General features: G+C 42.2%; 1 protein-coding gene across 7 annotated transcripts; it reads left to right on the top strand.

Moving 5' to 3' along the window:
- Positions 1 to 2,057: 2,057 nt before the first annotated feature.
- On the top strand, positions 2,058 to 26,517 carry ankrd26 (ankyrin repeat domain containing 26). 7 transcript variants are annotated; one of them, XM_076089455.1, is made up of 43 exons: positions 2,058 to 2,174; positions 2,934 to 3,199; positions 3,618 to 3,732; positions 3,882 to 4,055; positions 4,400 to 4,506; positions 4,586 to 4,723; positions 4,872 to 5,032; positions 5,159 to 5,185; positions 5,474 to 5,510; positions 5,591 to 5,660; positions 5,737 to 5,788; positions 5,882 to 6,075; positions 8,648 to 8,816; positions 9,419 to 9,480; positions 9,566 to 9,665; positions 10,392 to 10,456; positions 10,538 to 10,607; positions 10,712 to 10,756; positions 11,236 to 11,502; positions 11,680 to 11,781; positions 11,866 to 11,939; positions 12,665 to 13,639; positions 14,765 to 14,940; positions 15,345 to 15,560; positions 16,014 to 16,032; positions 16,127 to 16,268; positions 16,421 to 16,634; positions 16,755 to 16,938; positions 17,212 to 17,358; positions 17,648 to 18,110; positions 18,436 to 18,941; positions 19,082 to 19,234; positions 19,421 to 19,596; positions 19,768 to 19,861; positions 20,443 to 20,520; positions 21,492 to 21,626; positions 21,730 to 21,842; positions 22,353 to 22,500; positions 22,590 to 22,880; positions 23,114 to 23,349; positions 23,435 to 23,678; positions 25,457 to 25,502; positions 25,649 to 26,517. In XM_076089455.1, the coding sequence occupies exons 2-43, from the start codon at positions 3,000 to 3,002 to the stop codon at positions 25,777 to 25,779; spliced, it is 7,116 nt and encodes a 2,371-aa protein (XP_075945570.1). In that variant the 5' UTR covers positions 2,058 to 2,174; positions 2,934 to 2,999; the 3' UTR covers positions 25,780 to 26,517. The 7 variants fall into 7 exon arrangements, 6 of the variants coding, with proteins under 6 accessions (XP_075945570.1, XP_075945572.1, XP_075945573.1 ...); XM_076089457.1 differs by lacking the exon at positions 5,159 to 5,185; XM_076089458.1 differs by lacking the exon at positions 5,159 to 5,185 and having other exon boundaries at positions 12,665 to 13,576.
- The last annotated feature ends 1,028 nt before the right edge of the window (positions 26,518 to 27,545 follow it).

The following is a 27,545-nucleotide window of genomic DNA, read 5'->3' on the forward strand; positions in this document are numbered from 1 at the left end:
CCACCTGCCATGATGAGAGGCATGTAATTGGTCCGAGCAGAGCAAGGGACAAACTGAGCAAGAGTGTGACAATAACAAAGCCTACTCTCTGGACTCTGTCCCCTATCTTAGCAACGAATCGTGGGGTTTTAGAAAGTCCAGCTCAGTATTGCATCCAAACCTTATATTTGCAGAAGCATGGTGGGGGTCAAACCAGGGTAATTGCTCATCATCCATGATCTGCAAAAGACCTGCAAAGACATGAACGAAATTTCTCAAGTATCAACTCTTGTTAATCAAAATACAAACAGCAGAGATTAGAGAACATGGCTTTGCCGCTTGAAAATGTCCTTCAGTACCTCCTGCAACATAACCCTTTAAAAATATATAATAATAAAAAAGTAATTGGCTTTAAATACGTACTCTCCAACAAAACCACTATGATTTACAAATCATAGCATTTCTGGGGATTTACGATAGCATCTATGTCTTTTGACGTCACAAATAACTTGTCATGACATTTGAAGTTCAACAGAACTGAGGACTCTAAAGTATGGGGCTAAATTATGTGCAGCAAATCTATTTGGGTCATTTGAGAAAACTTAAATCTACAAACGATTTTTTTTTTTCCTATTTGAAATCCTCAACCTGTACATATTACATTGCTATCTTGCTTAATATGTACAGTGCAGTGGCATGATTCTCGCATAATTTGGTATCCAAAATGCTTGCATACTCAAATCAGAATTATTATATAATATAAATATCATGACAGCAAATATGTAATGAAGATCCAAAAATATTCTTCTATTCACTTGGAAATAAAAACAGGTCTTAGAGGATTGTTTTTGATTTATCATATTTGGCAAGATGGTAGCCCATAAACAGGTGAGATTCAAATGAATGATTTGCTTTTCTGGAAAAAGCGATACCCCTGTGGCCTCATGTTTTGAGAAAACCAATCAAATCACAGTTTAGAAAGCAGAACATTAACTGGCAGAGACATGAGACTGTGAATCCCTGTCCTGGATCTCAAATATGAACACTATACACATCTATGATGAAGCTTTGAACAGTTGTTAAAAGCAATAAGGCAATTCACCTGGCTTAAATTGACCTCTGTTGCACAACACTTTAAACGGAAGGGAGCATTTTATTTTCATCAAGCAAACTAAACACGTCTCTGCTATAACCTTTACCTTGAAGCTTATGTGCTTTTTGCATTAAATAAATAACAAACAAAATAAACCACTGTCATTTTAATGTTTCTGCAATCATTTTGTTGTTTTTTGTTTTCGCTATGGAAGGATACTGAAAGTATGCAACATTTGTTATTGGCGGTAAAGCCTAAATTTCATGGAACTAGAAAAATGTTAGATGCCTCCGTGCTTCCACATGGGGATTAAATAGAAGCAGATATTAAGAATGAGTGAGGCCACATTTTGTGAGCAATAATACATACCTTCTGTGTCAAAGTGGTTTTAATTTGGTTTAATAGCAAGTTTTAGGACATAGACTGATGTTGTGTTGGATTGCATTATAAAGGTATTTCTGTTCATCTGTCACCAGAAAGACTTCACAATAGGACGGCAGACCTGACAGCAATTAAACATTGTGAGCCTTGGAAAGATAATTATTATTGCTGGAATATTGCATTTGATTTCTATATTTTACTGTTGGATCCTTATTCCAACCAAAATCATGACTTTCTCTGCGTATTTAGAGAAAAAAGTATTTGTCTGTCTGTCTGTTTGAATGAGCACATGGATTCCTATTTTTAACATGAAAAATAATCTACTAAATAAAAAAATCTAATTATCTACTACTTTTGTTATTTTTTGAGTTTCTATTTTTGATTCATATTCTAAATTACTCTATTGGGTTGACCAAGATAACTGTGTGAAAATAGGGTCTTTTGAAACCGCAGGGTCCAATAACATTTTAATTTCAAGACAAATGTCGCCGCCAAGTGGTGCACTTTTGCCATTACACCAACAAGCCTTCTTTCGTTTCACCCTCCATAACTTGTAAACCAACCCTCTGCATACAACGAAGCCGCCTATTGGTCAGTAAAACCCCTCGTCACCTCGAGCTCATTTCTGATTGGATCCTTGAAACCCAACGGCCAGCACGTTCTCCATTAGCTTTAGCCATCGCTAGCTCTATGATAAAAGTCTGACTCGGACAATCAACAGGTTGGTGTTTAAGTTAATATACTGTAAGGCAATTTGCATTAATTACACACACAAGCTTGCGTACATAATTAAAGCCTCACGTACTTCCTTCGTCTTCAAGTTATCAAACACTCGGTTCTGATTTTTTAAGAGTTTGCTAATTAGCATTGAGTTAGCGGGGTTAAAACTTAAGCTTTTTAAAAAATATATATATATGATGAAAGAAAATGAAGGTAGTGTGGCATTGCGTACGTTAATATAACAAAACAGTATTCTCCAACATAAACGGATTGGATAACCAGTACGTTACAATCAGTTACCATGGTAACAAGCCACAAGATATATACGGCTAACTAACGTTCATGTAAAACAACGTTAGCTTGCTCTGTACATGCATCGTTATCGCATCAAAATCGTGCTAAAATGAGAAGGCTTAAGATAACGCAGACAACGTCCTTTGCGTAAAGGTTTGGTCAAGAAATTGAGGCTAATGTTAGCTTAGTTAACGTTATAGCCTTCTTACGAGGATGTATCGGTGCCGTTAGCATGACAGCTGTGTTTTTACCGTCACCTGAAGTAATGAGATACTAAACGTTATGCTTATTATCTCACTAGATGTGCAGTCGATCTCTATGCGCCTAAACTAGGTTATGCCACCTAATGTTGCTGTGTGAGGAACAGTATTTGTGCTAACAGTACTTCGTTAACGCTATATCTTATATGAAGAAACACCGCAGTGTTTTATAGGCTTCTAATCCGCTTTGCGCGTCTTAATTCTAGGGATGGGAGAGGCGCCTGTGTTGATCCTCCAGCACCTGATGAGTGGCAGGTAGTGACGGTGCAAAAATGAAGAAGATATTCAGCTTCACCAAGAGAAAGAAACACCCGTCCGGTACTCCTGACAGTTGGAGTGTGCTTTCTGCTGGCTATGAACTTAAAGAAAAGGACCTCGGGAAGGTTCACAAGGCTGCCTCGGTGGGTGATTTGGCAAAGCTGAAGCAGCTGGCTAAAAAGAATGATATCAATCAACTTGACAAGGAGAACAGGTAAGTGGGATTAAAGCACTTGTTGTCACATCCTTAACAGTATCTGATCCGTCTATATCTTCTTTAACACATTATTTTGGAGCCTTTTCCCCACTGTTTCATCATATGTTCACCTTCCACAATCAACCCTTGACTGCAGCCATGCAGTGTTAACAGCAAATGTACTTGACACCCCACTGTTTCTTTTCTACTTATGTTTCAAAGTAGGATCTAATTACCATTCACAATTAGTGTGTGTCAGAAGTAACTGAGTGTATAGTACTTGAGGCAATTTACAGAATGGAAGCAATAGGTTGATTGGTTACAAATACAAGCAAAGTAAGGCCTAGAATAGAAGTACTTCTAAGGATCAATGGTAGTGTTTTTATTAAGAATAGGAATGCTTGCATATCAAAATCTCTCTCCTCTACTGTTACAGAACTGCACTTCACATTGCCTGCGCCAGTGGACATGTCGAGGTGGTGCAATTCCTCATCGCGAGCAAAGCTAAGCTTAACTTATGCGACAATCAAAATAGATCTGCCTTAATGAAGGTAATCCTGGATGATGAGACTCCACCACAGAGTGATTCTTCATTTCATTTCAAATATAATTGTCGTGATCATAGTTGGCTACGTTCCTCATGTATTTGTTTCAAGCCTCGTTCAGGCCTCTGCAATCACGTCATTCTCCTCTACATCAGGCAGTGCAGGGTCAACATGAGCGCTCCGTGAGCGTACTGCTGGAGAACCACGCCGAGCCGAACCTAGTGGACGTCAATGGCAATACGGCCCTGCATTTGGCAGCGAACATCCCGTCCATTTCCACTACTGTCCTGCTGCTGGAGCACGAGGCTGACATCAATGCACAAAATAAGGTGATTCTGTCATATTTTAAAAGAAGGTAGTAACGCATATCATGCCATCAAAGCTCCTAATAACAGTCTTTATTGCAATAACCAAATATGGCCAATAGGGGTGGACCTCTTAGTGTGTGTTTTGTTTCCAAGTCAACATGTTTGCTGTGAGAAAGATGTGTTGTGCTTATGAGTTGTCTGGATGCAGCTTATGCGTTCAGTGACGCGTGTCTCTAGGCTTCAGTAAAAATATTAAATCAAAAATGCCACCTATGATATTTGATACTCGGCGTACGATGAGGTATTGCTGTTCTGAAGACACCGGTCCAATGAATGAGGTTGTTGACTGTGATTTTCATTTTCAGGAGGGGTTCACACCCTTGACTGTGTCAGTGCGTGAGGACCACATCGAGATGGCTGAGTTTCTCCTCAAGGAGGGTGCTGGTGTCAATGTTATGGACCAAGCCCAAAGGTCAGTACGAAACAAGGACACATTTGCGATACATCTCCAATCATTGAAATGTTGCTGACGTCATTGATTTTACCTGCAGGTCCCCGTTAATGATCGCTGCTGGTAATGGACAGATTGGTATGTTGCGGCTGCTCTTGCGGTTTGATGCAGATATCGCGCTAAAGGATACCAAAGGATGGTCAGCTGATGACTACGCAGTGATGAATGGGCATCATCCGTAAGCTGTGCTTCTTTTCTTTGTACATATGTCCCTACAGTTGTATGTCTTCTGTAATTTATGCATCTATGGTGTTTTTCACAGTTGAATTCTTCCTCTTGTTCTTGTTAAGGCTTATGGCATTGTCACTGTCTTGTCTCTCATGTAGTTGTTCCCTCCTGATCATCGAGCACAGCACCCAGAGGAATGATGGGCCTTCCCTCTCCAATCAAGGTCCGATCAAAAAGAAGAAAAAAGCGCTGTTGGGCAGTCCTTCCCAAGACGTAGAAGCAGGCTTCTCTTTGGGAGGACCAGCCACTGACAAAGATGGTAGGGAGATACGTTTTCATCACATACTACTGGATGAAAGTGGTGGGAGGATGTTATTATGTCTGTAAATTATTGACTGTGATTATTTTATTTATTCCTCATGCATTACCTCTTGACTGGATCTAGAGCATGGAACAAATGAAGCAGGGGGAGGTATTACTTTGCTTAGCAAAATCAGTCAAAAGCTGTCAGTTTTGTGCCACTAAAGATCATTCATATTTACTAAGAATGGATACTTAAACTACTCCTCTCTTCAGGAAATGCACTTCTTTATGCTGCTTAGATTCTAGCGCTTTGTGCATTGTACTTTTTCTGCTTCTTAAGATTTAGATGCTCTCAGGATCTCACTATTTTTAAAGATTTGATATTAAAATATGACTTGTACCTTTTTTTAAATTGATTGAAGTGAGGCTGAAAATATGCTTCGCCGCTTTGTTGCAGATTTTGAAGACAATTCTCAGTCGGAGTCACTAAGTCGGTGAGCATAATCTTCTTGTGGTGAGTAACTCACAATTACAATTGGCTGCCCGGCTCAAACCGTTCTTCCTTCCTCCTCAGGGTTTCAAAAAGTGCTGCAGATGAATGGGCTTCATCAGAAGATGATGATGAATTGGTTTTAATCGAAAAGGTTGGTGCTACTTTTTTTTGCAACTGTGTTTTTCCTAAATATTGCTCTGGCCTTCATCTGATATGCTGTCTTTCAGAAACCACAGAGGGTAAACCTAAGGAAAATGATTGCATCTAAAAGAGGAGAAGGTACTGAGACATGTTTAACCTTATTCACTTGTTAGTGTCCCTCACAAGTTTGTGCTTTTTAGAAGTGATCTTTTATCCCTGCCTGCCCTGTAGCTTCGGCACTGCCTGACAGATCCTTGAGCGGTACAGAATCTGAGCCAGAGAGTGAGAATAGAGTCCAGAGAATCCCATCCCTCCCGAAGGCTTTACCATCCAAAGCTCTGCAGCACCCAGTAGATCCCGCTCCCACTTCCTTCCTTTCCAGATCACCCCAGATGACCTCTACCCCTCATCCCAGCTACATAAAGGTAAAATACTTGTGTTGGACTTGCATTTCTATGACACCTTTCTCTCCTTCTATTCCCCCCCCCCCCCCCCCAAAATGCCTATAACAAGCAGAGGAGCAAGAGAAAGGCAAACACATGGAGCAGCCTTCAAGTAGTAAAGCGAGGTCCGACTCTCAAGAGGGAAGCCCAGAAGCGGAGGAGGAGGAGGAGGAGGAGGAGGAGGAGGAAGAAGAAGAAGAAGAGGAGGAGGAGGAAGAAGAAGAGGAAGATGATGATGAAGAAGAAGATGATGATGAAGATGAGGAGGATGACGAAGAGGAGGAGGATGAAGATGATGAAGAGGATGAGGAAAGTGAAGAGGATAAAGAAGAAAATGAATGTGATGAGGAAGACGATGACAAATGTGTTGCATCTGTCGAGGCCAACACTAGTGAATTTAAAGATATACAAAAAGCTTCAGTTACCAGTGCCCTTAACATTATTGACGGTGCTGACGCTCAAAACACTCCTGGAACTGACGTCTCTTACAGCAGCGAAACTGGTCCTGGTACAGTGGGGGAGAATGTAGAGGCCAAAACAGAGACTCAAAAACACGACACGGTCTGCCCAGCTGGAACAGCAAGTTACGCAATGCCGGCAACATTAGATGTAGAGGAGGATTGTGTCGTGTCAGCCATTAGGGTCGAATCTAAATTTTCTGATGAAGACGACAGCCATGGGAAGGAATGCGTGTGGTCATCAGAACTGGCTTCAGCAGGAAACATCCACACAACATCCAGACATCACACGCAAACTTGTTCCCCTACTGCGGTTAAGGAGGAAGAGTTTGAAACCGAGATGGAAATTGGTGCTGACGACTTCTGGAGCAATGAACAAAACAGCGGTGATACAGTGAGCAAGGACAGTGCTGATGAAGAGGAGAATCAAACGGGGGGACTCGGTCGCAGTACAGTACTAGCTAATCGGAGAAATGTTGTGCCTGAGGATGGAGTTCAAAATACAGAAGGCTCCTCTGATGCTGGATCAAACACAGAAGCTTTCAAAGGGGACAGACGCAGATCCTCATGGGGCTCCTCATTAGAGGACAGCGACACAGAACTACCCAAAGAAGAAGAGGTAAACAGGGAGACGCTTGATCAGAAAAGTGACGTTCGATCATCTCATTTAAAACCAAAAGCAGCAACACTGCATTCGAAATGCTCAGTACCTCAACCAAACAAAGACCACCTGGATACCTCGTGGGATTCTTCATCCGCGGTGGGAACATCTCCAAAATGTGTCTCACCTCAGCCAGTGAAAGATGAACCGTTGCCCACGTTGGGATTATGTTCAACAAGCACTCCTCAGTCCAAAAACAGAGCAGAAAAAGCAGCAGTAGATGAATCAGAGTGGGATTCCTCTTCTGAAAATAATGACCAGAACGATAAAGGCTCCTTTACTAAAGGTGATGTGCAGTCACCAGTTTCTAAAACTAATATTGGAACCGCAAACCAGACTGGAGAGCAGCAGCGTTGTGATGGCTCTTGGGAAGAAGAAGAAGATAAAGAAAGTGCTGAGAAAGAGTCAAATGACCCCTCCCCTGCAGTGTCACCAGTAGCTGAGGATGAAAAAACAACCAGAGGCCAAACACTAGATAATGATGACGTTGAATCAGTTGGACAAACGGATGGAAAATTATACTCTGAGAATGAGAAAGGCGATGATAGTAGCTGGGATGACAAAGATGAAAGTGATGAGTCGGAGAAGCAGAAGACAACGGTGAGAAAAGAAGATGAAGTCTCAGCCTGCGGTAACGACTTGAAAACATGTCTTTCTACCCCAGCTAAGTCGAGGCCCACAAGTGCAATAGACAGGAAGTCAGAGGGAGATGAAGACAATGAAAAGGCTCCTCAAACCATAATTGATGGAGAGGATGAGTATCCAGAGGGTAACAGGTCGGAGGAGGAACTGCTGGCGGGTGTTCAGGAAGACAATCCCAGCATAGACGGAGAGATAAGTGAGGACTCTGACAGCCTGGACCAAAAGCTGCAGTACGATTTTGCCAGCGCCACAGTCAAGGTGTCTGACGAAGACGATGAACACAAAGCTAGATTAACTGCTTATGTTCCTCTAGAAAACAGAGGTGCCGTCGTTCCCCAGCCAAGAGTGTTATCAGAGGACCTCGATGAAGAACCAAAAAGGGCAAAAATGTCATCGAGCCCTGCCACCAAAGACAGTGTCACTGCTGGTCAACTCCACGATTCGGACGGGAGCACATCCTCTGATGAAGTGTTGCCTCAGACCGACATCGATGATGTTGACGTAGACTCACCTGATGAGGCAGAGAACATAGGCATGAGAAGTCAAGAGCTCAGAAACATCGAAGAGCCTGTCCTTCAGGTAAAACAGGTAGTTTTTAGGTGTAGTGTAGCAGTTTGTGAAATGTAGTTTGGGCTCTTCGAGCCCTCTGACAACACCTCACACGCATTTGTTTTCATCTGCTTGTTCCCAGTTTGCTTCCCCGTTCATTAGAGATGCCTCTTATGGACGCACACACTCGTAGAGGTAGGTTTTAAAGCACATGGTTATGAGTACATTGCTTTTCTTTACACAGAAAGAAGATTCCACTGGGGACGAGGATGACAATGACCAAGAGGAGGATGGAGATGACGAAGAGGAAGAAGACGTCTCAGATGAAAATGATGAACCTGAAGAGAGCGGAGACTCCCTTGAGGCCATTTCACCTGTTCCTGAGACAGAAGTCTCTAAAGATAAGAAAAGAGGTAAGGAGCATTTATAACAGCTGTTCTGAACATGTTACTAAAAATTCAATTTCCACTAATACGATCTCAAGGTGTCTGTAGGCCGTCTTCTCCTTAGTTACTGAGGCACCCTTGAACATCTTACTGACAACAAGGGCTGCAGCTATGTATTATTGTCATCAAGTATTCTACAGATTATGTGATTGATTGAGTAATCAGATTACCTTTGCCTTATTAAAGAGCAATAGTAAATATACAAAAGAGAAGATAGGACAAATGTCATACAATACATTTCTTTCCTTTCATAGAAAAATCAACATTTATATTGCTTAATTCGTATATATTAATACTATTTGTATACTAATATTGTAACTAAACCCATTTAGTGCATTTAAATGTAATATTACACTCTGGTTCTGTAACTAATGTTATTGTAAATATGATCATACAGGGGATGCATCATGAATTGTTTTGATTTGAATCGTAGCACCAGGAATTCAAATCAAATTGTGGTAAACTCCTATACCAGACATCCTGTATTGCTCTGCAACTACCACCGCCCACTTTTCACTTCTATCGTCGTAATTAATCTACACCTGATTAATCTACACCTGTTGAAATAGACTTCCTGTCTGAGCTGGGTCTGGAGAAGGGAGAGGAGGAGCAGGATTCTTGGGACTCTGAGGTACGGTAGAGACACATTTTGGACTATCTTGTAGGACCAGATGTTTGCCACACAGATTCTCACATGGGGAATTTTTCTCTTTCAGTCCCGCTCCGATAACCCCGATATGCCCCGTGCAGAGAAACAAAGCTTGCACACTCAGGATCAAGAACAGATGTCCACTGTTGAGGAAGAGAGTAAAGGAAGTAGGTCTATTTCATTTACTCCTTTTTTGTTTTCAAAGCAATCAAACCATTCCAGGCACCATTTCATGCCTTATGACCTTATTTAATACAAAACTGCTCTTTTGTATGCATGAACTATATTTGTCTGCGGGTAATGGTTCCCGGCTTTCTTCTTTTCATTCTAAATATGGCGAAGAACGTGCAATGCAATATAATTTCCATCAATCAAAAAATATCCTTTCCAACAATATGTTAATTTCTTTCGTAGACTTGTTTTATGTTCCCTCTTTTGTAAGAGGGGAAGGAGGCAATAGGATGGCAGATCTAGAAGCTCGGAGGAGTGTAGGCAGGCCAAGAGGCAGCCAGGGAGAGGGTATGAATGTCTTGACTCACAAGTCTGAGGAACAGCATGCAGTCTGACCATCACCCCATGATCACCATAAGAGAATGCATGCAGAATGCACTACTCCACCCTGCTTGCTGCCCCCCTTGAACCCCATTTATTTTACCACTTATCAGCAGTCTTGGCTGATGCTGCATTGGTGTCCAAATATAACAAGGAATTTAAATGCTCGTCTGATGCCTTACCAAGTATCTTCATGCTAATCAACCATGAGCTCATTTGCATGGGAATGCTTTGCACACTGTTCTGCCAAACCCACCCCGCTTCACTAGAATGTTTTGTAGTTTTTCACAGAAGAAGTTCATTCTGTGTCTAACATGACAGACTTGTATTGTCTCTTGCAGTTGAGATCCATACTGATGAGAATGGAGGCGAACATGCTGAGAAAGACGATACTATACAGAGAGAGGTAGGTTCAACAACTCAATGCCGTAGAAGGTAAAATAAACTCTGTTGGAATCAAATAGCAACATTTCTTCCTTTTTACCAGACTGAGAAGACAAAATGGGAACCTCTCCGTGTTCTGAGCAAACTCGAAGGAGACAGCGAACGAAAGACAGGTACATGTTGTCACCTGGAGCACCGAGGTTCCTGTTGATCTCAAATGTAAGAATGTATTTGAAGAAGAGCTGTTTGTATTGAACATTTTGTTTTACTTTGACAGACTTAATGGAAGAGCTTGGTCTAGGTGATGTTGATGATCTTGAAGGTAAGAAATAATGAGCTCTCTTATTTAAAAAATGAAATGGTTTATATAATCACAGTTGGTAGTTGATCATCTAAAGCCACTGTCCCTGCTGGTAAATTGCCTGAAACCTACAGAGTAGGTATTAGGACCCACTGTCTTTTTTAAGCTTTTATATAAAATTGTCTGTCTGCATGCAACACTGGCTTAATTACCCTTTGTATTTTCCTGTCATCAAACCTTTTGAAGCTAAAAAAGCAGGTCAGTAAACATGAACTAGTGGATTAGACAAGATGAACTGTTTATTCTGGTAGCTGTAGATCCTCGTTTGAGACCTCAGTATGATGGAGTCCAATAGCTTTACAGCCTTTCCCTGATCTGTTCCATTGAGTGGTGTTGTCATGTGTTGCGGTTATCCCAATGTTGACTGACCTCCTTCCCTCAGCAACATCAATGCCATCAATGACATCTTTGACCTATAACTTGTTGTGTTAATGACACAGATGCGTCAGACTGGGACTCGGCCAGTACTGCCAGTAGGAGAACCCTGCCTGGCCGCAGAATGCCCTCCCCTGGACTTGAGGAGTTCCCAGAATGCTCTTATCCATCTGTTAAAGAGCAGGATGAAGACATTGCTCCAGCAGCACCCCTGATACCTCAGAGGAGCATCAACTCCGACAAGACGATGCCCAGCACACCCCTTCAGCCCGGGCCCCAACCCCAGCCTCGAGTCAGGAAGATGGTGCCTCAGAAACCAGACAGTGAAGAAGGTAAGGCATATCGGGATCATGACTGTCTGAGTCAAATTCAGTCACTTTCAGCGGATGATAATTATAATCATTGTCTTTCCCAACTTTTCTCAAGGAAATGATTTAACAGCATTTATATCGGAGTAATTCCGTCTTCACATCATTTTTCTCTTTCTTCGTATTCTTGCTTTCATTCAGAATCAGATTGGGAGCCAGACAATGTTGTGTCCTCTTGCAATACAGCCAAAATTGACAATCAGTTACAAAATATAGCTGAGCTTCAGACAGAGGTCACACCGGGTAAGTCTCACTGGACCTTTTTAAGTGTGCCGTCAGATATTTGTGTGCACATGTGCTCTGGATAAATACTCTCTGTCTCCTTAGGTTCCCCTGAGCTCTCACCGATGGCAAAAGACAGTAAAAGTAACAGAGTAGAGTCGGACAAGCAGCAACAAAAGGTGAGAAATACTCAGAATATACCATCCCTACCACAATTTTCTATTTTTGTCCCAGACACAACATCACCATTCATGCTTTCCCAGTCATATCTCATTGTACATATGTGCATATTTAAAAGTACGGTTGTATTAATAGCAACCTATCCAAATCTAATCAAATGATCTACTTTGTGACATTGCTCGTCAAGGCTTTAGGGGTCCTCAAAGCCTGTGTTTCCCCTTTGATCCGTGTCAAGTGAGACACGTGAAAATGCAGTATTTTGGAACCTCTTAGCGAGATCGAAGACTCACAATTGTTTTAGTTTTGGCTAATTGTAAGTAATTATCCCAAATATTGGCAGAAAAAATGGGTAAAACATTTGAATACGCATTTGCCATTGTGGGACACAGCTTTAAATTCTTAAGGCATGACAGCCACATCTGTTGTTCTGGCCTTTGACAACTTGTTGACTGTGCCAGAAATCAAAAGCTCTGTTTGAAAGTGCCAAACAAGTTGTTACTTATACTTATAGTCTTTTCTATAATTAGAATGTAGTTTGCTAACATTATAAGAAGGATCTGAGAATGTGATGTTTAAATGCCTCCATATTTATTTTAATATTGTGTTACTTTATATGTCAGTCATATATGTATGTATGTATGTTAGTATTTAGTCCAAACTTGTTTTTTTTGCATTTTTGTCTTCTCTGTTTTGTGTTTTTCCTTGTCCACCCATGCCATCAAAGGAGATAGATGATGCAATAGATACATGTGAGTTAGATCTGAATAACCCAAGTCCATCCGGCCATGTGAGCTCTGACGGTCGAGAAAGAGATTCAGACTTTGGAGATCAACGCAGTCCTGAAGAAAGAAATGAAGCGGGAGATAACGTTCCATGGGAGAATCGTTACGAGAAGCTCTGGGTGGAAGTGGAGAAAAGGGAGGTCAAATCCACCTTCAAGAATGTTGCCGGGGAATTGAAAGAGAGGTTTGGAGAACTGCTAAAATCAAGACGCTCTGCTGAAGACGTCGCAGAAGAAGAACGGGCCACGGGCAACGAATCTACTTCCGCAGAAGAAGACTCGAGTGATGAGGAAGAAGGGGAAGTCATTGTGCGGCCCATGGCCAGAGCGAGGAGTACCGTCCTTCTCACCATACCTGAGCAGAGGGAGTCTGGACTGGAAGACTCTGTGACGGAGTCAACCGACAACTCCCTATGCGAGGACAGGATGCAGCTCCACGAGCCCCCGGCGAGTGAGAGCAACATGTGTCGAGAGCCAGATCTACTCACTGATGATGTTATGGAGGAGTGCAGCTCTCCTTCACCTCAACCCGCCACAGCACTGGGAGGCAGCTGCATAGATCCTGTTACCACAGCTTTTACTGATGATCAATGCATACCCGTCTCTGATATTGACCAGAGCACATCCCTAAAAGAGGAGGCTAAACTTGGGCCATTCCAGAAGCCACATCTGGACCTAATCTGGAGGGACAGCACTGCTAAAGTAGATGAGGCTGAGAGGAACAACGCCGGTTCAGAAGAGGATCCTGAGGAAGTCACCAAGGCTCACCCCGCCTCACTAAGCAGATGTTCAGCTTCTATCCCAGGTGTTTCGGATGAAGAGCTGGAAGAGGACATGGACAGATTTAAACTTGAGGTAGGGATCCTGAAGTATGTCTTCCTGGATTTGAAGAAAGAAAAGGCCCATCTCCAGAAAGAGGTAGAGGACGGCCGCCCCTCCTATACTCCCTTCTTGATCGCCTCACTTTCTCTTCATTTCATTTCTTTTAATCAGTCGTGTTGTTCATTGTCTTTATATGTCTTTATTTATTTTCTTTAGGTTCTATTTCAAGTAGAAGAGCTCATCTTGCATGCTCTCCTTACATTTTTGTGTCTTTTTAACTAACATGTAGAATTTAACTATCGTTTAATTGAAGGTCATTTCCACTGCGCTCAAGTAACCTTTAGTACTGACTTGCAGTTAGGAACACCTTGGTTGTTTGGCATCCTTGAGTGTGCCCCAAAACTAAACGTTCACTCTTATGTGTGCTTTAGTAGTGACTTGTCCTTCATCATGCATGGACCTCGCATGTATCTTTATGTTGAATAAGTTCTGTTGTATGAAATCTCTTTTTAGGTTATGTGATGTGAAGATTGTACAAATAAAAGCCTTCTTTGCCCTAAAAAGAAGTGCTGTTGTGATAATATGGCATTTGACATAGAAATGGTAACTTTGTGGGTGAAGTGTTCCTTAAGTTGGTCTTTATACACACGGGATGAATAGATTTACTCTTTTGGGCCAGCCTTTTGTTGAGTGTTTTTGTTGAAAGAAACCATAGAAGGAAACATATTTTTGTGCTTTGTCGTTACTACACAGTTTGGCTTTTGCATTCACAGAGAGAACAACTAATGTCTGCAATAGACAGTGAGATGTCGCTGTAAATAGCATACAGTATAAACGGCTAGAGGCAGTACTTTAAGAGATAGTAATACTGTAGTGTCGAGCTCAAGTAGAATTAGCAAAGAACCTTTCTAGTTCTTGGATGTTTACTATTCATTTCAGTGTGGTCAAAACTGGTGAGATTTTTCTCAGTTCAGGTTTGCCACAGCATCATTGTAATGTGTGGGATTGTGCATCCTTATTATTAACTGAGATTACCATGTCAAATAGAGTAACCACACTAAGGTGTTAGGTCTCCGATGGGAGGGGTGACACTAAATTATGTATGACAAAGAGCACAAGTCCCTGCTCCAAAACACATCTTAAAAGGCTGGCCCCAACCTGTTTCATGAGAGGAACAATCTCTCAAGTCCAGTTATCAAATGTTTACCCTTGTCTTTTCAGGTTGGCGAGGAGGCGACAAAGACTGCATCGGAGGAGCAAAAACCCACAACTTCCTGTGATACTGGTGGAATGGCATTGGAAAAAGCGGGTACTGAGAAACCTGAGACCAGGTTAGGATCCCTGTCAAGTCGAGCTGCAGCAACTCACCAGGAGCAGCAGTCTGCGGCCACCAAGAGGTATGCATTGTTTTACTTTAGGCCCTGACAGTTATCATTACAGAGTTTAATTGTTGCTTTCAGAACAACACATCCAAAATCCTCCACAGTGTAGAAATCAGATATAATCTAGAAGAAAAGTTTTTCCTTTTAGGTGTGTGTGTGTGTGTGTGTGTGTGTGTGTGTGTGTGTGTGTGTGTGTGTGTGTGTGTGTGTGTGTGTGTGTGTGTGTGTGTGTGTGTGTGTGTGTGTGTGTGTGTGTGTGTGTGTGTGTGGTTCTCTAAATCATTTTCATAAGGCTCTTTTTTGATAAATGCACTTTTGCTACATTTATATTTCACATATTCAACAAAAGGAACTGAGTCCAAGGGCCCAAAGTGCAGATGTCACAACGTATTGACGATCAGGTTTATTGCTCTCCATAGCATCAACGGGGCACCAGTGCAATTGCATCTCCCACCCCAGCAGACCTACAATAGCAACAGACAGGAGGGAGCAGCTGTAGAGGAGACCTTACAGCTGGAGCTGGTCAGAGGGGCCCGGCGCAGCAGAGCCCCTCAGACCAACACTCATGTCAATGGAGATCGTCTGTCGGTGTTTGATGATAGCCCTTTAAGTGAATTGTCCGACGATGAAGGAAGGTATATATGCAGTATGCTTCTTTTGTATCAATTTCACCTCTCTGTCACTAACTCGTAAGGTGTGTTCAGACTGAACGCAAAGTTAATTAGACAGGCAGCACGACTTCACAAAGCTAACGGAAAGAAGTGAGTAGACGTGAACAGTCACAGATTCGTTCTAGGGAGAAAGGTCTCTGTTTACGATAGAACTTTGCATTCAGTCCAAACAAACCGTTACAATATTGGTGGTGGGTGATCAGTAGGATGCAATTCAATTTAAATGATTTTCTACCCACATAGTTGCATGACTAACCTCAGATTTTCAAAAAAAATCAATAGTATACTGCATTATACCATTACACTTCCAACAACTCTCCAATACAGCTCTCTTATCTTGAAAACGTGAACATCAGTTTCCCAAATAACCCCTTTTTTTTCTTCTCTGCATTCTAATGGGCTCTGGTTTCCAACCAGTGAAAAACAGAAAAATGAGGTAAAACACAAAATCTGTTCAGAACTGGATTGAAATTTGCGTACAGAATAAGAAACTGAATAATATAAACACCCCACTTTGGTTCTATATTCAGAACCCTGAGGAAGTCGGGCTGGCAGCAGACTTTGATGAACTTACTCAGTCATCCGACACGGCAACAGAGGAAGTCGACTCTCCCACTTCAGGCTATCGCCATGCGGCCCTCCTCATTCAGAAGCTGGACTCAGCCACTTTGGGTACTGATTCAGCCGATTCAAATGCTAATTTATTTAATAATAATAAGTAATTATTTCTGCTTTTTCATGACTTTTGTGACTTAGTCAGTTTGTTCAGCAAGATCTGGTGTAAGCTCCTTAACTGGTAAGACTTGCCATATTATCCCTCACAGACGCGAGAAGCATGGTGAAGCTGCAGAACATTTTCCACGAATATGAGCGCTCCATCCAGAAGGCGAGGAGTCGCCATGGGTACCTGGCAGACAAAGTGAGCCAGCTGGAAATGGAGAGGGCTGAGTTGAAGAGCTCTCTGGAGGAAGTTAAAGACCTTAAATCTGCCTTGGAGCGCAACCAGCTGGAGCTGCAGACCGAAGTCACAAACCTCAAGTGAGAACAACTTCCTTTTCTCGAACGCTAGAGTACTCTCCAGCCATTTCTTCTCATGTGTATGTGCATCATACTGCATCTTATGTGATTGCCTATTTCTCTGTCTGAAACTTGGTATAGATTTCAGCTGAAACAGGAGCAGGAAAATCGCCGAAACGCCACCATGATGTACAACACGACCAGAGATAAGCTGAGGAGGATGGAGGAGCAGCATCAGTTAGAGGTACAGGAGAGACAGAAGGTGGAGCTCTCCCTCAGGAATCTGGAGCTGGATATGAGAACACTGGTCAACAACATGAAACAGGTACACCCTATTTAAACTTCATTTGTTTTTCCGTTCAACGTGTGTTTTCACTATATTGATCTCGGCTAATGTTGTGTTTTGATATTGAGTTAACATATCTTTACTGATTGGATAATTTCAAATACAGTACTTTGTATAAAGTAATTCTCATTATTTTGTATTTATGGTGATGAGATGCTGTAGAGAGTTGTATCAGTCTCCAGCTTGTCCAGCTGTTGTTTGGTGTGTATGTGTGATGGTGACTGATTAGTGCTTTAAATGTCCACCACCCAGCTTGAAGAGGACCACAGTGAGACCCAGAGACTGCTGGCTCAGGAGCGCAGTGCTCGGACGCTGCAGGAGAATCTGCTCAGCAGCCATCTCCGGAAGCAGCAGGAGATAGAGGACGACAACAAGAGAAACATAAGCAGAAGCAATGAGGTAATCCTCACGTAGTGCTTTAGTTTGGTTTATGGTTTAGATGATATTCTATCATTTTGCATCTATTGATATTGTGTTACTTTATAAGTGGCTGGAAGTGAACAGGAAAACATTTGGTGCCGGTTCGGTTTTGAAAATGAAGTAAGAGTGCTATAGTTTGGTGCTGCTCATAGAAGATTAGTATTTATAATACTTTGATAATAAATCATACATTTAGAAATTAAATCAGTAAAGAAAACCTGCAGACTCGAGGCAATCTTAACTTATTAAGTTTATTTCCTGTTCTCAGGCCTTGTCTCAGCTCACTGAAGCCAGTGACAGGGAGAGGGAGTTGCTGCAGCAGAGCGCTACCTTCCAGGAGCAGCTGACCATCCTGAGAATGGACCTCGAGCGCTCGCATGCCAACAGCAGTCTCAAAGAGGACCACCTTTTGGATGAGAACGAGACTCTCAAAGAGCAGCTGGAGGATGCTCGGCGAGATCTCAAACTCAACACCGAAGCCCTGACCCAAACTGTCTTCAACTGCAACAACCAGGTGACCACCCTGAAGTCCGAGTTAGCTTTGACAACAACCCGTCTGGAAAATGAGCGGCAGACCCGCGAAACACTGGACGCAGAAATTGAGTCCACTCGTATCCGCCTGGCCGGAGCCGTAAAGGAGGCCGAGCTCTGCATGGCAGCTCGCACAGACACAGAGAGAGCTCTGCTCCGGGAGAAAGAGGAACACCAGCGTCTTAAAGACAGACTCACAGGTCAGTAGAGAAAGGAATGGATGGACAGCTCCAACCATCAACCGGGCTACGTGCTTTGTTTCAGACACATTCCACGCTTAGAGACGTGAAAGTTATTTATCAAACAGGCACATCAGCTTGGAAGAGCTGTTTGTGACCTTATGTGTAATTCATTCATTTATGCATATCTGTTTAAGGGGAGATGGAGTGAAAAGAGCTTGACTGTAGCAGATTTTAATCAATTCAGTTTCAATTTAATTTAATTGTACAAGCAGCTGTTGTTATGCGCATCTTTTTTGCTTAACTGGGAGCCGGTTTGTAACTCCTAACGATTTTATTTGTACAGGTGACGCGGCCAGTCAACGCGAGGCCGTCAACAGCCTGTCCCAGAAGCTGGCCAAGGCAGAGACTCGTGCAAACAGTATGGAGAATGAAGTTCATCGGGCCACGCTGCAGCTGACAGAGAAAAGCCTACTGCTGGAGGTCCAACAGCGGGAGAAGGACCAAGCGGCCGTACGCCTCAAGGAGCTAGAATCGTCCCTTCAGACCGAGAGGGAGCAGATCAGCCGCGTCGGAGCGCGCCAAGAGGCCGCGCAGGAGCGGCTAGCCCAAACCCAGAGTGAGGGCATGCTACTGCGGCAACAGCTCGAGGAGGCCCAAAACAAAGGCGTTGCAAAAGAGCGTGCTGTGACAGACGCCCAAGAGCGCTTCAGTGACATTCTGTCCAAGCTGCGCTCTGACAGCGAAGAGCGAGTACAACTAGTGGAGGAGAGAAATAAGGAGCTCGCCAGCAAGGCTGCTGATCTCCGAGATCAGATCTACAAATTAGAGGAAGAGAAGAACGAAAGAGAGGTAAGATTAGGACTCTGTAAGAGGATTACCTAACCTCTTCTCCCAGACCCAATCTTAGCCTTTCTTGCACATGCCAGTTTATGATCTCCATTTTTTCCCCTAATCAAACCCTGCTTTCTTTGAAATATGTCTGAGCACAGACTAGTCTAAGGCAGCTGCAGCAAGAGCTAGCTGACTCACTCAAGAAGCTGTCAATGAGCGAGGCTACTCTGGAGGTCAACACACGCTACCGCAATGACCTGGAGGAGGAGAAGGCCCGCCTCTTTAAAGACTTGGACCGGGTCAAAGGAAAGGTAACAGCAGCGAACAGTGACACCTTGTGGCAGCATATTTTCACCACATCAACGATTCCAGCTGTGTTCATGATTATGAGACAAACACTTTTAAGCTGTACTGAAATGAGATGGCTCATTATTTTCTAAGTTAAGTCCTTTTGTAAGCAATGCTGATGAGGTGGATGTGTTGTCTCTATCATGTAGCTGGAGGAAAGCGAAGACCAGTATGTGCAAGCTGAGAAACGTATCAACAGTCTAAAGAGCATTCTGGACGAGAAGGAAAAGGAACTCACCACTGCTGCTCAGAAACACCGGGGGGCGCTGTCAGCCTCAGCAGCTTCTGAGACCACCATCAAACAGCTGGAGCAAGCTGTGCAACAGTATGTACTAACACATTCTGGACACACACACTTTGGATTAAAGTTTGATCCAGTTATTTTATTTTATCAGCTACCACATATTCACTACATTATGTTAAATGTATTGTCAGCCATGAGTCTAGATGATGTGTTTCAGTATACAGTGTGTGAGTATTTGTGATGTTGAATTAGGCTCGAGATAGAGAACGCCCGGCTGGAAGCTGCTGCAAAGCAACAGTCCAACAGAATTGATGCACTTCAGAAAGGGGCTCAGGAGTCTGCCATGGTGAGTGTTCTCTGTGGCAACATGTTTATTTTTTGGGATTAAAAAAAAGAAGCAAAGTACAATATCTAAGTATTGTGACATCAAATAGCTGACTTGTGACTTACGTTGTGAAGTCATTTTAAGGTATTCAATCTTTTTCCAGCTGTCTGACTGTGCGCCTGGAGGAGGGGTTGGTATTGTGGATTTAGGCTTAGTTTCTTTGTGTGGGTTTACCTCTGTTTTCTTACTTTTTTAGTTTTTTTTCTACTATATAAATCACCAGAAATCAAAATGAAATGCACTCGGGCTTTGTGGACTTTTTGCGCTGCTAGACCAGAAATCAAACATGTGGAGGAAGTAAAAGCTTTGTGTCAGTTTGGTTTTTTTTTTCTTGGTGACATCAACATGTGTTTTCTCTCTTTAGACTGGTTTTGGGGTCTTTCACTCCTTTTTGTCTTAAGCTGCATGATGCATGTTACTTCCTGTAGTCTAAACTGTCCTCTCAACTTTCCAAAATGATAAACAAAAGACAATCGAAACACAAACAAAAGCACCCTCTCTACGTTATGTTTAAATGTTTTAAACGTTCCTTATTTCTGTAGGTCAGAGGTCATTTGGAGGACTTGGTCACAAACCTCCAAAGCAGTAAGATGACTTTGGAAGACCAACTCACTCGGGAGGTTGGTGGCATATTTTGTTTCCTCACTCCTCATTCCATTTCTTACTTTCATCTTATTAAGTCTGTAATTCACCTATGACCAGTCTGAGCAGGGAGTTCCTACAAAAGAGTTCCTTACAGATGTTCCCTTCTCATGATCACTAAAGGGGTAATAATCTGACTTTTTTAAAGCGTGTCGTTTGTGCAAACAAGATCATTAGAATACCACACAATTTTAAGTTCACACATAAAACAGAAAAGTAGCCCTATTTGAGAAAATGGAAGCATTGGACGAACTATTTTGATCGTGACTGTTTGTTGAAGCAGAGCAGTGTAAAACAATGAGTCGTCCGAAATATAACTATTGAAGCTAAAAGTTTCAAGAGGGTGTTATGATGCATCGATGTGGATTGATAAATCTACTCAATGATCCAATATTATCAATGAGTGAAAAATCATAACGTATCATCTTTAGGATATGCCTTTATTTTGAAATTCCCCTGGAAAGTCTTTGTCACCAATTCTGTCCACTCGCACCTCCTTCCAAAAGGCCCAGAAACAAAATTGTCAAATCATATTTTAGTTGCTTTTGGTCGATATAAATGTAACTGATTGTGTTATAAGGGCATACAGTATGATATCGTTTTACAACGATCGAAGGTCTCTGAATAGAATCTAATCAAAATCGTATCGTTGCAAAATTCGCAATATCAGCAAACATATGTCCAAAGACACCCCAAACCCTTTCTGGAAATTAAGAACCAAGTGAACGTTTTAAGTCTTTTTAAACTTTAACTGATAGATTCTATTGAATAAATAAAGCAGGTTAAACTAGTGAGAAATAAGGCATTTTACTCACAGGTGAGATGTACAGTTTGCTGTTTAACCAGCTATCTAAAATTTGATCATTGTAACAAGCTGACAGGACGTTTTTAAAATAATATGTATATGTGTGATACTTACATTTCTCACCTGTGTCTTTCTCTTCCTCAGGTCCAGAAGCAAAGCATGCTGTCTCACACAGCCCAGGACTCTCAGGCCTTGTGGGAGGAGGAGCTGAAGGGCCGCTCTAAGTTAGGACTGCGCCTGGCAGAGCTTGAAAAGGAAAAGGGAAACCTGAGCACCCAGGTGATCATAGTGAGGTGCTCATATACAGGCTAATGTTGTGTATGATGGATTTATTAATATAATGCCGTGGTTTGGGCCTCAAGAGTTATTGGCTGTGTTCCAGATGGAAATAGAAAAGAAGAAAGCCAAGAAAATATCGGAGCAGAAGAAGGCTGTGGACACCCGGCTGGATCAGGAGATGAATAGAAACACAGAGCTTCAAAAAGAAATGTACAGGTGACTCCTAGCCTCCTCCTCGCTCCCTCCTCACCCACGGCAGCACTCCTTCCTACTATGTAGACACGAGTAAGATCCAGTAGTGCGCAGTCTTTCCCGGCTTATGTGGCTGTGGTGTGTATCTGGTGTAAGGGTTTCAGTTTTTTTTACCTCCACTCCTATCAATCCATAATAAGTCCCTGAAGTTTGTCTGTCTGGTGTTTTTGTGTGCCAACTTAATTGCGACTGGTTTGTGTATTCTCAGAATATTTTCTGTGTGTTGTTTTGATGTTTTTAATCTGAACAGTTGGTATAAATGAGTTACATGTAGTCAAAACTGGTTGCAGCTTTGTTCATTGGGTGAATAATTACACTGTTTGGAATAACTTTGCATATCATTAGTTAAGCTGATATGGAGTCTCTGAGAAAGCCATGCGTATTAGGTCATTACTTAATTCTCGATTGCAAAAGATTTGTATTAGATATTCACTTTGTATTTGTTTACTTCTAGTATTTGTGTATGTGTTTTAGGTTGCGTACTTTGTTGAAGACCGCTAAGAAGAAGTTGCGGGATCAGGAAACAGGTGGAGCTGAATTTGGCTCTCCTATGAGCAGTCTACAGGTGGACCAAGGCAGGCACGGCCAGGCCGAGGGGGCCTTTGGACGAATGAAAGAAAAGGTTTGTCTGTGTGGTAAAGCATTGTGATTTTGGTATATATCCCCTAAATAGTATACTGCTACTAGCGCTAACCTTTCTTATGTTACCAGGTGGACGATCTGCGGGGGCAGCTGGAGAAGGAAGGGTCCCATCGCAGCCAGCTGGAGAAGGTGAACGGCGACCTTAAGGATCAGCTGGCCTCCCTGAAGAGCTTGAACTGCAGTAATGACCAACTGGAGAGGAGTAAGAGGCAGCTGGAGGAGGAAGTGCTGGACCTGAGACGCCGAATGGAGGCTTCTCAGATGGAGCAGAGCCAGATGGAGCAGTACCGCCATGACGCAGAGGAGCGGGCCCGTCTGGAGTTAAAACAGAAACTGGAGCAGGTCAACATCTTCCTGCAGGTAAAAGCTCTGTCGGGTGTATTTTATTGATTAATGTGAATGAAGTCCATACCTGAGCAAATATTCTACAGCATACACAACAGAAATATAAAAGAAACTTAAAGAAATGATGAAACAGACTGAAGTCAGAATAATAAATCTACTGAATAAGTGGGTTGTTGTGTATTTATGGACATGGCTGCTTCGGTGTCACTAAGCCTGATTTAATATGATTGCCTGTGTTTGTCTCTCAGTCCCAGGCAGCATCCCAAGAAGCACTGGATCAGATCAAAGCGACCAATGAGGCCAACCTGCGCTCCCAGCTGGAGCAGAAGATCCGGGAGCTGGAGGGGGAACTGGGCCGGGCCCGTACCACCCATCATGACAGCCTCAACCAAAGAGACTCCACTCGCACAGAGCTGGAGCGATACCGCCAACTCTACACAGAGGAGCTGCGCCATCGCAAGTCTCTGGTTGCCAAACTAGAGAGGTGAGACCAGGTTTCTATGGGGCAATCGGACATAAACGGTGCTGATGCTGACAAACCTGTATTGTGTCAATGGTTTCCCCCACAGGGCCAGCAGCCGGCTCGAAGATGCCAATTCCAAGTTGCTCAACGAGCGCAGCAGGTCTCTGATCGCCAGCAGCATCGCAAACGGTAGTCTCGGAGGGCCCTCGCTGGACGTGGGCTCTTTGAGTTCACCAGCACACTATGGGGCCACACTGGGGCCCCTCAACAGCAGCCTAGGCCTGGGTCTCTCCTTCCTCAGCCCTGTAACCGACGGGCAGAACAGCAGAGTGGAGGATTATCTAGCCAAGGTCTGTACGGCCATTAGTCATGGTGATTACATATTTTTTATGGAGGCCATTTTCATTTTCCATAGCGTCATGGTTGTCAGCGTTGTTATTGTGTAACTGGTGCCGTTCTGTTCAAAGATGTTGCTTGTTATACACAGGTTAGTGTGTTGTTGCATTGTCATACCTGCAGAGACATGTTCATCATCAGTATTAAGACATTACACATCACATATTTCAGATTGTGGAGAAGACATTGTTAAAAGAAAGTAAATATTGATCTAATGGCTCTCTTAACACCTGTTCGCCCACTTTACAAGAAGAAGAGTCATTTCTTCCCCCACTCCTTCTCTTCCTCCTGCACATTGTTTCTTCCTCACTCTATCTCTCGCCTTTATGGTAGTGGGACTTTACTTCTAACCTGTCTTCTATTTCTCACTCTTATAGCTTCTAGCTCAAAAGTCTGTCTCTCATCTCTCCTCTCTTCAGCCAGACCCATAAGCAGGTTTGTAGACGTGTTTAGCTCGGTGTCTGATTGGCTGCTATTCCCTTCACCCTGCTGGTGGGCCGACATTAATAGCTCTGTTCACATGCCAACCACGATGTTCAGGGTTTGCACATTGAAAACGCAGTTGTTGTAGAATGTAAACTTTTAAAAAATGATTACAGTGGTCCTGATAATTGCAGCGCTTTCTCCTGCTTCGTGTTTCAGGAATTACCTACTTAAAGGATCCACACACTTGTTTAAAGTGACATAACAAATGTCATACCTTAAAGGTTTAATGGCAAAGGAATAGAATATAATGTCACTTGTGAAATGTGCAAGAAGCCTGGGTTTTGCATTGTGTGGTTAGTTACATGACTGACACCAGCTGAAATCTCAAACCCTGTCTGTCTCTCTGCTTCGACTTGTCTTTCTCCATGCTCTAAGTTGACTGATGTGGGCCTTTTTAAGGATCATTTGTACTGTTGATAATTTGTCTATTCTAAAGCAGATTTAGTTAGCCACAAAAAGACAATGTGAAGGGAAATGTTGTTTGGAAAAATGCTCAATGGAGCGACAAAATGGACAGATTCATAATAGGACTTGAAACAGATGAATTAAGCTCAAGTAAAGAGTTAAAGCTAAACGGGACCGTTGAATTTATTAAATGTGTTTTAACATGTTCATTTGAACTGATAAAAAAAGAAATGTTTGTGTGTATACTATATTAATAATAGTTATACAGCACTTTTCAAAATAACGTTACAAAGTGCTCTACGAACACAGAACCAGGATTAAAACATTTCAGGACTGATGAGGCAAATAATACCAAACTAAATGGAGTAAACACGTACCATGTGCATACTGTGTGTTTATAATGTCGGTGTGTGTACCGGTACATCTAATTCTGCGTGCATAGAGAAATACAATTCTGGAATACCAACAGTTTTTAGAGAAATACCTTTATCCTTGATATGTTGCATGCGGACCTTTATGAATGTACCAGTGTACCTTGGTCAAACTATTTGCATAATTGTGGGTCATCGGTTGACCGTATTGACTCAAGATTTAAAGGCAACATCAGAACTCTAAAGCAGAGCTTGCATGTTTGGATGTCCTGCTTCACATAATAGTCCTGATTTCGTTGCAGTGTGCTTCTCCACTATCCATTCACCATAGTATCGTGTTTGGTGGTGAAACATCATTGTTTCTGTCTTTTTATTTTTAAGGCCATGTACTTTCAGTTTATGTCGGCTGATATTTTCCACCAAAAACATTCGATCTGAAATCTAACGACATCCTTGCCCTTTTTTTCCAGATGCAGAGTGAGTTGGATAGAAACATATCGAAAGAATTAAACAACGGTGAGCGCTCTGAAGCTGTGAACAAGGCACACGTCGTAGCTGTCTTAAAAACACCTTGATATCTTAAAGATGAATCGGACGCGAGCAGTATTTGACTTGTAGCTGCTGCTCACTGATGGTAACTGTGGTCTCTCTCTGGTCGTCAGCCACAGCAGAGCTGGACGTGACTTCAGCCCGGATGTCCCCCGTGGGCTCTGCCTCGAGGGCGGAGCTGGACCCCGTCAGCAGGGCGACGCAGCAGTACTTGGAGGTACTAAAGAAGAACAACATGATCTGAACACGATTCACAGCTGCTCGAAGTCATCGTTATACTTCAGCCATTAAAAAAACCACCAGTTATTTAACACCAAGAATGGAACTTTGTACGTATTTACTCTCCCTTCTTTTATGAAAGAAAGCAAACATAATGCACATTGCACTTAACCACTCAGGAGCAAAGGGCGTGAGTCATATGTATATATGTGTATATATTGCATCGTTGATGGGTACAATTAGCGAGAACCTCAAAAGTATTTGTTCCGTCTGACTAATTCCATTCAATCGGTAAGTTTTGTTTTTATTAGGACAATACAGTGGTTTGGATTTTTATTTGTGAATATTGGTGTTGCTGAATTTTAATTTCTAAGTATTTGATGTTTGCATCATTCATCGTTTTGCCAAGATATTACATTTGGTACGTGCCATCAAATGGTGCAATATCTGTCGAGACTCATTGGAGTATTGTGTTTATTTTATTTATTCATTATTATTTTTTTATGAACATGATATACTTGAATAAGACGAGCTGGAATACTCTCTGGCTATTGAAACAGGGTGACTACATTTATACGACTGTCATTTCAGCTTTTGGTTCGCTTGCTTTTCAGGGCCACCGAAAGTGAAACACACGCTTTTTGTTTGTTTTTCGTTAATTCATTTCATAAATACTGTAACAGATTACATATAGGAAAACGTTTATGACGCCTGTACATTACAGAAGACTCTAAAGTTGCAAATAAAAGTAAAAAAAAACCTTTGTTTTGAGTGAGCCATCGGTGTCTGGAGTGGACATGAGGAACGACAATAAAACGAGCAGGGATTCCCCCATAGTTTGTTGTGAAGGGGTCTGAAATGTGACTGATTGTGATTTTGTTTTAATATGTCCTAAACAAAATTGTCCAGATATTGACGAAACAAAAATAAAAAGTAAACCAAACCAATAAATACAGAATAAATCCAACGTGGGAAAAAATAAATAAAAATGAAACAAAATAAACTTTGAATAGCATGTGAGACAAACATGCTATTGACATTGAATAGAAATATTCATAAATATAAAACATGCATATTAAACTATTACAGATGTTACTTATTATACAAATAGTACTTGAACTTAAATATGAAGTACATTCACAGTATAAATCTCTCCTTTTAACCCCGCTTCTTACGCCTGTTAAAACCTCTGACAGATAGATTCCAAGTATCTGACTGAATAGTTATGAAAGGATGATTGATGAAAGTATTTCCTTATTGGATTCAGTTGAGCTGTAGAAGAAGAGTATACGTTTCGTACTGACCTCTCTTGTGCTTGAATCACTCTGTGTTCTTGTTGTCATGTGCAGAACGTGCTTTAGAATCCAGGTATCTAAAATTCAAGATAATATGCAGCTTTTGCCATCAATATTTCATGCACAGCCATTTTTAGCCCACCCCTCATTAGTTATGTTTTGATGTACTTCACTTTACCCCCCCACCCCCCCCCCCCACGTCTACACTCCCGAACACATGAAACTTGATGATGCGCGCTGGTTTAGAAACCATTCCCCTCACTTATTAAAATGAGACAATGTGTTTATGATTGCCCCCCTCTGGTGTGTCTCTCTTCCCTTTGATCCGTCCTCTCTGCGTCAGCCTCAAATGTTAGATATTCAAATCTGGTTACATTTATTTTTGTTTCCTTTACAGCAGATGGGCACATCTGACAGACTGACTATTAGGTGTTATTATTTCCCCTTTTTTCAATAGACGCCACTTCATACACTACACGAAAAGCTCGTTTTGATT

Source organism: Anarhichas minor, unplaced genomic scaffold (genome assembly GCF_050575085.1).
Source record: "Anarhichas minor isolate MPS153535 unplaced genomic scaffold, ASM5057508v1 ptg000011l, whole genome shotgun sequence".
Classification (NCBI taxonomy): domain Eukaryota; kingdom Metazoa; phylum Chordata; class Actinopteri; order Perciformes; family Anarhichadidae; genus Anarhichas; species Anarhichas minor.

Bases quoted from the DNA above. Each gene is read 5' to 3' on its own strand.
- ankrd26 (XM_076089453.1), top strand. From the start codon at position 6,190: ATGGAGCAGCCTTCAAGTAGTAAAGCGAGGTCCGACTCTCAAGAGGGA. The intron at 10,757-11,235 runs GTAAGAAATAAT...TTAATGACACAG, and splicing joins TGATGTTGATGATCTTGAAG to ATGCGTCAGACTGGGACTCG. The intron at 21,843-22,352 runs GTGACTCCTAGC...TATGTGTTTTAG, and splicing joins CTTCAAAAAGAAATGTACAG to GTTGCGTACTTTGTTGAAGA.